This window comes from Trichechus manatus, unplaced genomic scaffold (genome assembly GCF_000243295.1).
Source record: "Trichechus manatus latirostris isolate Lorelei unplaced genomic scaffold, TriManLat1.0 scaffold00020, whole genome shotgun sequence".
NCBI lineage: Eukaryota > Metazoa > Chordata > Mammalia > Sirenia > Trichechidae > Trichechus > Trichechus manatus.
The window spans coordinates 12,119,633-12,129,791 of NW_004443956.1; the positions used below are offsets into that span (position 1 = coordinate 12,119,633).

The 10,159-nt window shown below is 51.7% G+C and overlaps 2 protein-coding genes across 2 annotated transcripts in view; one reads left to right on the forward strand and one right to left on the reverse strand.

The window, feature by feature from the left end:
- The window catches only part of TMEM176B (transmembrane protein 176B), a 13,424-nt gene extending 9,035 nt beyond the window's left edge, over window positions 1–4,389 (reverse strand). Inside the window, exons 1-2 of the mRNA XM_004372729.2 lie at window positions 4,300–4,389; window positions 1,040–1,248 (exon numbers count right to left, since the gene is read on the reverse strand). Coding sequence (XP_004372786.1) covers window positions 1,040–1,243 — 204 coding nt within the window. The 5' untranslated portion in view covers window positions 1,244–1,248; window positions 4,300–4,389. The remainder of the gene's footprint in view (window positions 1–1,039; window positions 1,249–4,299) is intronic.
- Window positions 4,390–6,433: 2,044 nt separating this feature from the next.
- TMEM176A (transmembrane protein 176A) lies at window positions 6,434–9,435 on the forward strand. The gene is given in 7 exon segments (XM_023727907.1): window positions 6,434–6,637; window positions 6,991–7,101; window positions 8,015–8,071; window positions 8,220–8,323; window positions 8,325–8,436; window positions 8,932–9,060; window positions 9,382–9,435. Coding segments are annotated over 7 exon segments (771 nt in total).
- Window positions 9,436–10,159: the final 724 nt, after the last annotated feature.

Here is a 10,159-nt window from a genome sequence, read left to right on the forward strand (position 1 = left end):
GTTCCATTCTCCAGGCCAGCCAAGCTCCAAATCTTGGCATATTCTTGGGTTCCTCTCTTCCCTCATACCCAAGTCCAGTTGCTCCTAAGTCATGGAGATCCCAGCCTTTGTTTCCTTGTCATTTTTGCTGTTACCATACAAGTGCAGGCCCTGTTACCGTACAAGTGTAACTGGACCCCTCCATGAGGCAGCCTAGAGCCCAGGTTCCTCCTCAGAACAGACCCACAGCCCTCCCACCACTGACACTGACTCAGTACAGACACATCCCCTTGACTTTTTGGCCCTCAACAGTGTGGCCCTGGTCTGCATTCCAGTCTCATCAACCATTAGCCTCATTCACATTCTCCACATGCTGGATGTGTGAGCTCTGATTGCAGAGCTGGCCCTGTGCTTTCTGGCTTCTTCGCCTTTGGTCCTGCCATCCTCTTAACCTGGAGCTCCTTTTCTTCAATCTTCCATCTCTCTCCATCCAAACCCACTCCTCTGTTCAGGGTCTGGCTCAGATGCCAGCTCCTCCTGGAAGTTGCCTGGTGTGTCTTGCGTGCGTGTGTGTGTGTGTGTGTGTCGTTTCTTGTGTCACCTAGTCTACCTTTAATTCCAGTCATTTGTGTGGCTGCCTGATCCTGTCTGATGAGGGGTGGGCACTTTAGGTCATAACCTAGGGATTCTCCCTGTCGTTTTCCCTGAAGTTCCAACATATTGCCTTGCACACTGCAGGCCCTCAGCTCATGTGTGTTCAATTGGACTGAATGAACAGCCTCCAGAGAGTCTCCTATCCATCATCCCAGCTCTGGCCTGACTGCCCCTTTGCACTAAAGAAGAGGATGATACTTCCTTCTCATCCAAATCTCTGGGGAAAACTTCCAAATCCTTCTTCTTTTTCCACCCATACTGTCTCCCAAACTACATGGTCAGGGAAGGTCCTAAATCCTCTCTGGAACAATATGGAACAATACTCTCCTCATGGGGATTCAACCCATGTTCTTTGTTTGCATCCTCTGTGTCACCTTGCCCACCCGCCTCTCCAGCCCATGCTTACCCCTAGTGCCAGCTGCCCATGGCTCATCCTGGCCTTGGGAGAGGCAGTGTCCCGAGGGTGAGACAGACGGCACATCAGGGAACCCCCAGCCTTTAGAAGTTGGGCCAAAGCTGATTCCTGATGAATGTGGATGTGGATGTGGGTGGGCTGGGATAGCGTGGAGGCCACATCGACCCCATTCAAGGTCAGCATGTTTGGAGTCATCCTGCCTGCCAGGGAGAAGAGGTATAGAAGTGAAGTCTGGGAACTAGGAGACAGAAGGTCAGGTAAAAAAGGAGGACATTGCATGGGTGAGGGGAGAGAAAACAGTCTCCTCATCAAGATACAAAGGATTTGCACAGCGCAGGTATCAGCATCACAGTGACCTTGATCTAGGGTGCAAATCAGAGTCCCCTCTAGAGTTATTTCACCATGTAGGTTCTTGGGCCCCTTCCCAAAGTGATCTGATACAGTTTGTTGAGGGTTAAGGGTGAGACCAAAGAAAAGGATGTGAACTACTTTAATGACTTAGTGTATGTATGTGTATGTATACATATACACATATATATGTATATCTATACACACACATATATATGTATACAGAATGCTCCTCAGAAGCAAGGATAGTGAAACTATGTCTCACATACTTTGGACATATTATTAGAAGGGATTAGTCCCTGGAGAAGGACATCATGCTTGGTAAAGCAGAGGGTCAGCGAAAAAGAGGAAGACTCTCAACGAGATGGATTGACACAGTGGCTGCAACAATGGGCTCAAGCATAACAATGATTGTGAGGATGGCAAAGGACCCGGCAATGTTTTGTCCTGTTGTACATAGTGTGGCTATGAGTCAGAAGTGACTCGATGGCACCTAACAACAACAACATATATACATATACATATATGTACACATATATGCATGTATGTATATATAGGTAGTCCGCGACTTACTACGGGGTTCTATTCCAACGACTCCATCATCAGTCTGTTCTGATGTAAGTCAAATACCTCATTTTTAAAAAATTTTCTTTATTATTACCTTTTATTAGTAGTATCTTTATAAATCCGATCTTTATTTGTCTTTGGGGGAATGGAAACATATAAACATCTACAAGTGAACAGCTGAGAAGGATAACATCAGCAAATTATGAGCTGCAACACTGCATGCAGTAAAAAATGCACTGTCGTAAGTGCAGTAACTTAAATATGTCATAAATCGGGGACTACCTATGTGTGTATGTATACATACATACTTACACACATATATATATATACACATATACGTATATATATATTTACATAATATTTCACATGGCTAAAAGGTTCAAAAGATACAAAAGGTATACATTTAAAAACTTTTCTCCCATCTTTTTCTCCCAGCCACCTAGTTGCCTTCCAGATGGAAACTAATATTATCAGTTTCTTCTATATCCTACCAATGATATTTTTTGCATATAAAAGAAAAATATGTCCCCATTTCCACAAACGGCAGCACACTCTACACACTGTTCTGCATAACGCTTTGTTCACATAAGCATATGTCTTGAAAATAATCCCACATTGCGCCATAAAAAGCTTCCATTGTATGATTGCATCGTCATGTATTTAAGCAGTCCCCTATTGACAGACATTTAGGCTATTTCCAATGTTTATTACAGACAGCGTGGGCTTGGCGGGTCACTGGGAGTATGCGTTTGGGATTTTAAGAGATATCGCCAAGTTCCCCTCTCTGAGGGGCAGCAAACTACGGGGCAGCGTCCCCTTGTGCCTGCCGCATCCCCCGCCCCCAGAGCCAGCAGTGTGTTAACAAGCTTTTCACCCTTTTCAATTTACACGGGGAAAATTACATTCCATTGTAGTTTTTCACTAAGTTTGTGCAATAAAATGTCTCATTTTAAAGTGTACGTTTTGACTTCGCTTACTGCATTTTTATATAATCAAACTCTTTTTCTTTCTTTTCTGAGTTTTATAACATCCTTTAAAAGGATTTCCCTATTTCAGGATTATAAAATAATTTTTCCAGGTTTTCTTCTGAGTGTTTTTATGCTTTCATTTTTCCCATTTAATGTTGATCCATCTGGAATTTACTTGGTGTAAGTTGGGAGTTGTGGATTCAAGTTTTATTTTCTTCAAATGATTGATTACCCTCTTGTCCCAACACCGTTTGTGGAATAAGTCATCTTTCACCTACTGATTAAAAATGGTCCTTGAGCAAAAACTAAGTTCCCATAGGAATTGGGCCTTTCTAGTCTCCGTATTTTGTCCGTTGGTATGTCGGATAAGTCACAAACGCCACATCTATCACAATGTAAGTAAAAGAGTTTAATATCTAGTTGGGCAATTTTGTGACCCCATGTGTCCTTTTTTCCTTCAGGACGGCCATGGCCATTTTTGCTAGTTGATTTCTCCTTATGCACTTCAGAATCAGCTTGCCTAGATCCAAAAGAACCCCTCCAGAGACAATTCTAATGGGCCTCCCCATGAAGTCGAATATTAGTAATAACAATCCCCAAATCACCAGCAACAACACTAACCCTCAGTCCTCGCGTTTGTTCTCTACTCACGTTTGAAGGCAGTCTTACTCCTTCGCCTCCTGACCGCTTTTGTGTCAGGAAGGGCAGGTGTTCGACAATTTTGCAAATGAACACAGGACACTCAAACCTATTCACAAACATGCAAGAGGAAGTCTAGGCCCAGATTCAAGCCAGCTCTCCTGTCAGGGCCCAGGGACCAGCGTAAGTTAGCAGCCTGGGCTTCAATACCTCTGAGCCCTGGGTACCACCACTTCCCCCAGCCCCATCCACTCCCCAGATCTGCCTCCTTTGCTCTTCCTCTGGCCTTAGCGGATCTGAACCCTGACCTTGTTGCCCCGGACACTTCTCCCTGGAGCTGGGGAAAGACGGCGGTACCCCTCTCTGCCCTGTGCCTCCACCCCAGTCCTGCTCCCCAGCAGAGCTGCACTCCGAAAGCTCGCTCAGCACCAACTGCCTGAACCCCCCCACACCATCCAGAATCAGGGGAGGCACTGGGCAGATGGAGGAAAGAGCAGCCGGAGCTGACCAGGCCCAGCCCTCTCCCCTTCCCCCCTGCGCAGCCATTTTACCGGAGGAGTCACGTCCTCTGTCTAGTGAGTCCTGCCCTCCAAGTAAGTCCTGAGGGTAACCTGAGAGGCAGAGTGGAGGCTTTGCGGGCCTGGTCTTAGAGACTCCCCTGGGAAAGAGTCCTGTGCGAGAGAGTGTCCCAAGAAAGGGGCCGACTGGGCCATGGGGGCCTTGCCTCACCTGCTTTCTCTGGGCCCCAGAGACAGAGTGCACAGGGAGAGCCTGGAGGAGCCTGCGCTGGAGCTGAAACCAGACAAGCGAGAAGGAAGTTGGCTGACAGTCAGAAAGGGATGGGAGAAATGAGGGGCTGGGCTTCAGCATCACAGTTTCCCAGCAAACAGCTGGGGCAAAAGGGCCCCTCTGGGGATTTTCGGTCTTAAATAGATAATCAGGCTCACGGAAGGCAGAGGGACCTTTGTAAGCACACACACACACACTCATACCCATTCAGACAACACCCACTCAGACAACACACACACCTATTCAGACAGCACACACACACATTTACACCCATTCAGAGAACACACACTCTCACCCATTCAGACAGCACTCACACCCATTCAGACAACACACACTCACACCCATTCAGATAGCACACACACATATTTACACCCATTCAGAGAACACATTCACACCCAGACAGCACACACACACACTCACACCCATTCAGAGAACACACACACCCATTCAGACAGCACACACACACACACCCATTCAGACAACACACACTCACACCCATTCAGATAACACACACACACAGACTACACACACACTTATACCCATTCAGACAGCACACACACACCCATTCATACAGCACACACACACATTTACACCCATTCAGAGAACACACTTACACCCATTCAGACAGCACACACATTCACATCCATTCAGACAGCACACACACACACACTTACATCCATTCAGACAGCACACACTCACACTCATTCAGATAACACACACACACACACTCAGACCACGCACACACTCATGAGCACAGGCATAAAGAGCTGTTCTGAAAACACTGACCCCTGTGGGAGGGGGGAGAGGACAGCCTCATAGTATGTCCTAAAGTTCCTCAGCTGTGTCTCCAAGGCCACCCGCCCTCACCCTCACTCTCTCCAGCTCACCACAGCTGATTGATCTACTAAAAAAACCCTGCTGTCATGGAGTCATGACCCTATAGGACAGAGTAGAGCTGCCCTATAGGGTTTCCAAGGAACAGCTGGTGGATTCAAACTGCTGACCTCTTGGTTACCAGCCGAGCTCTTAACCACTGTGCCACCAGGGCTCCACTGGTCCACTAGCAGCTGGAAAACCCCAGAGAGGCCCCTTCGCCCTGGCTCTCTGCTGGGAAATTGTAGTATTAAAGTCCATCATCCCCCTCTCTCCAGCTTCCCTTACTGATTCTCAGACAACTTCCTTCTCCCTCTGTCTGGGCTCCAGCGCAGGGTCCTCCCAGCTCTCCCTTTGCGCACTCTGTCACCCGGGGCCCAGAGGCAAGCAGGTCAGGCAGGGCCCCCACAGCCCAGTCGGCTCCTTTTCTGGGAGACTTTCTTGCACAGGACTCCCTCCCAGGGGAGTCTCCAAGACTAGCCCCCAAAGTCCCCACACTGCCTCACAGGTCCCCTCTACCCCTGCTTCCCTCAGACCTTGCTTGGGAGGGAGGGACCACCAGACAGAGGGTGTGACTTCAGGGAGGTGGCTGGAGAGGAGGTAAGGGGTCCTGTCTGATGCCAAGATGGCCTGGCCTTTACCTCCACCCCCACCCCCAACTAAGGTCTTTGTTACCGGGGACAGGAGAGTGATTCGGACAGACAGGTAGGTGCTGAGCAGCCCTTGGTGGGGAGGGAGGCTGAGGAGGGCTCTGGAGACCCGCTGTGGGGTAGCTGCTACAACAGAAGGCTTATCAGGGGTCAGGGATGTGGGAGTCTGCCCTCTAACCTGAGGGTTCCCAAGGAGGGAGGCAGAGAAGAGGGCCTTGGGCAGGCAGTGGTCACACACCCTCAAGTTGAGTAGAGGGGCGAGGCAGTTAGAAAAATGGGGCACTGGCGGGACCAGACCCCCGAGGCTGTGGGGGGAGGGTGTGGGGGACCACAGCACATGGGATGAAGGGGAAGGTGCAGCAGGCTTAGAGCCAAGCTACCCCCATCCTGACACCTTTGAGAGAAATGAGGATGCAGCCTGGTGACCAGGGCCCAGTGCAGTGTCTCTGCCCCCACTGCCTGTCCTCCCCAATGCCAACAAAATCTTTGAAAATGTAAACTGTCCTGTGCCACCTTGTCCTCACTGATGCTCCTTCCTCCCCCCAGGCAGGATGTCCACTTCTGCAGGGACTGCAGACGGTGGTGAGCTGACCCCTGTGGCAGCCCAGCCCACCCACATTGACGTGCACATCCACCAGGACTCTGCTCTGGCCAAGCTCCTGCTGGCTGTGGGCTCCCAGCTGCGGACCTGGGCCCGTCCCAAGGGCACCGCCACCCAGGCCCCAGGTAGCAGCCGGCTGCTGGTGGCATCCTGGGTGAGTACAGACTGCTTCCATGTGGTACTTTCACTCCAGTTAGCACACCGGATCTCTATTCTGGCTTTTTCTCACTTGCTGACCTTCTCGATCAAAGCTGTGGGTCTGGTCGGCTGTGGGTCTGGTCGGCTGTGGGTTAAAGGGATGTGGGAGCAGAGCACCGTCCTTTCACAGCCCCACTGGGTGGAACCCCGCACCCTCCCTCAAGCAGGCTCAGGGTGGGCTGGCGCGCGTGCTAGTCTGGGGGTTTAACCGGTAATGCCTGGAGTGTCAGGACCTCAAGCTGCCCTGAGATTTGGGGCAGAGGTTGACCTTGCACCCCCACACTCTGGGAGCTGGACTCTCTTTTTTAGGTGACCCAGATCGTCCTGGGCATATTGAGCAGGGTCTTGGGAGGATTCCTCTACATCTTCCGATACTCCCACCTGCTGGACTCAGGGGCTGCCATCTGGACAGGGGCAGTGGTGAGTGGAGCGGGAAGGAAGGTTGACGGGCTTGAGGAGGGGCGGGTGAGGACCTGCTCTCAGGGGCAGTAGACATGCTGTTGTCATTTCCATCACCTTCATCACCATCCCCATCAACACTGTAGGGTGGAATGTTAGCGATCCAATCCCCCTCTGCAGATGAGAAATAGCCCAGGGCAGTGAAGCCACGTGTCCAGTTGGCAGCCAGCCCTCCGACCCTTCCCAGTGCTTTCCCGCCACATTGCCGCCCCTACCGTTCGCAGCAAACACCACCTCATCTCCCCCCTTTCCCAGGAGACACTCTTGCCACAGGGGAGTCTCTAGGACCAGCTCCTGAAGCTCCCACCCTGCCTCATAGGCCTCTTTCAGCCCCCCTCCCATGCCCCCCACTTCCCTCAGACCTTGCTTAGGAGGGAAGGACCACCAGACAGAGGGTGTGACTCAGGGAAGTGGCAGGAGAGGAGGTAAGGGGTCTCCTTTGATGCCAAGATGGCCTGGCTTTTACCTCCACGTCTCAGGCCTTCATTCCAGGGGTAGGGGAGCAGCCTGGACAGACAGGTGGGTGCTGAGTAGCCCTTGGTGGGGAGGGAGGTAGTCTCTAGGGACCTGGTTCCTGCATCCAGGCGGTCTTGTTACATCCACAAGACTTGACCCTTGAACTTTCAGAAAAGGAGGTGCTGCTTGAAAACAAGGTGGTGGGGAAGGGAGGCCTCAAGCTGGCAGTGACCACAAGCATGGTTAGACGTCACTGCAGCAGTGTCCTGCAGCCTCGGGAGCTCATCCAGGCCCCATGCTGGGAAGGGGCCTGCTGGGCGGCCAGCTGGTAGGGCAGTCACAGAGGGAAGAGAAGCGGTGGCATGAGGGAAGTTGCCCTTCCTGCCCTCACCCTGCTCCGGCTTCAACTTCTCCCCAGGCTGTGCTGGCTGGAGCTGTTGCCTTGCTTCGTGAGAAATGGGGTGGCTTCTGCTGGGTGAGTTCAGGAAGGCCCTTGGGCTGGGGTTGTCCCAAGCCTCCTGCCCCATCTTGCCCTCTCCACATGGCCTAGCCCCTGCCTCCCCAGGCTGGGCTCCAGAAGAGACTGTGAACTCGCCACGACGGCCCCTGTCCTCTCCCCACAGGGCTTCCTGAGGACACTGCTCACTCTGATAGCTTTTTCAACTGCTGTTGCTGCCATTAAAATTGGGGCTGATGGCCTCCCCTGGGACCCCTTCTACGATGGGAAGTGTCTGTGACACTTCCTCCCAGAGGAGCTGGCCCACCGCACTGCCCAGCACGCTGAGTCCAGAGGAAGCCAGGAGGCTGCACCTGTGCCTTTCCTACGTGGACATGCTGGGGGTGAGTGGGCTGGAGGCGCAGCCAGCAGCAGGCGAAGGGGGCTCTCCAGCAACAGTGTTTGCTACCCACTCAGCACCTGGTTGGGTGGCTGGGACCAGAGACGCAGCATGAACAGGAACAGTTTCTGCTGCCGGGGCATTACAGACCAGCAGGAAAGACACATCGTAAGACAAGAATAAACTGATAAATGCCTCAAGGGTTCGAAGGCTGGGAAGAAGTGTGTGTGTGGATTTCCTCCTCCCCCGGATCCTCGCAGGTCCTGGAGGTTGTCAGGGAGCCCAGTCACAGCCAGCCTGGCGCTGACAGATGAGGCCACAGGCCCAATAGGGGTGGTACAGGGCCGTGTTGACTCCCCTGGGGCTCCCTTGCTAGCTCTCCCCAGAAGCTACAGATGTGGAACAAAGGAGTGGAATGTTCATGTGTCCGTGATGAGCAAGGATAGAGCAGGGAATGCAGTGGGCACTCTCTACCCATGGCTTTGTCCTCTGTCCCCAGGCCCTGTTCATAGGCCTCAAGGCCATGCTCCTGGGTGTCTAGGTTCTGCTGCTGGTGGCATCTCTAACTCCCGTGGCCCCCCTGGTCTCCCTGTGTCTGTGCTGCTGGAGAAGACCCTTACCTGAGGAGGTAAGTCCCGAAAGTGTGTCTGTGTGCGTTTGGGGTGGTGCAGATGTCCAGAGGGCACAGGAATTGAGAGTGAAGATTTGGGGAGGAAAGGGCCTGCTATAGTGAGTCCCATGTGGCACTGTGCCTGCCTCAGTGGTGGTCTGGCACCAGGTGGCCCCCAGAAAGTTCAGATCCCTTCCAGGCCTTTGAGGCACTCTACATCAGGTTCCATGAGGCTGATGGTGGGCTCTGGCTGGCTCCAGAGCCAAGCCGCCCTGAGGGAGAGGAATTGCCCTTTCCCTCCCCATCATGGTCATCTCGCCCCCTCCCCTTACCCCTTAGGAAAAGGACCAGAAGGAACTGCTGGGGATGGAATGCAGCCCTGCTTCTGCCTGAGCACTGGTGCCTGCATCTGACTCACCCGTTATCCTTCCCCCTGATCCAGCCACCATCCTGGCTCCAGCTCATTTCTTGTTCACCTTCACCATCCTGCTGGCTTTGTCTCCATTCTTGAGCAGTAATTGGATAATAAACTCTCTCGTGGTCTTGCTTCCAGCTTCTTGCTTGGTTATTCCAGGAAGTTCCCTTGGCTGGGAGAGGCAGTGGAGAATAAGCCAACAGCAAACCTAAGATGTGCCTCCCATAGCCTAGCAACCTCCTACCTGGGTCTCTAAGCTGCCAGCCCTGGAAGTAGACTCACTTTGAGTCTAGTTCCTGGGATTGTAGATCTAAATGCCTGGACCTCAAGGTCAGAGAGAGCTGAGCCTGTGAGCTCCACTCTCTGTCATTCAGGTTTTAGAGGGAGGATGGTTGGTAACTGAGAATTAGATGTATTATTTTGACTGTTTGGAGGTTCTAAGAAATAGATAACATACCACCAAGATGAAATCACATTAGGGGTCGCCATGAGTTGCCATGAGTCAGAGCTGACTCAACAGCAATTAACAACAACATGAATAAGAAAACATAAAAAATGGTGAGGCATATTTTTTAAATCCCAAAGAGAACTTCTATAAGGGAAAATTATAGTAGTTGGAAAAAAACCTCAATAAACAGACTAGACATAGCTGCAGAGAAACAAAGAAGAGGAAATAGAGAGAACAAGAGGAAAGTTATATTC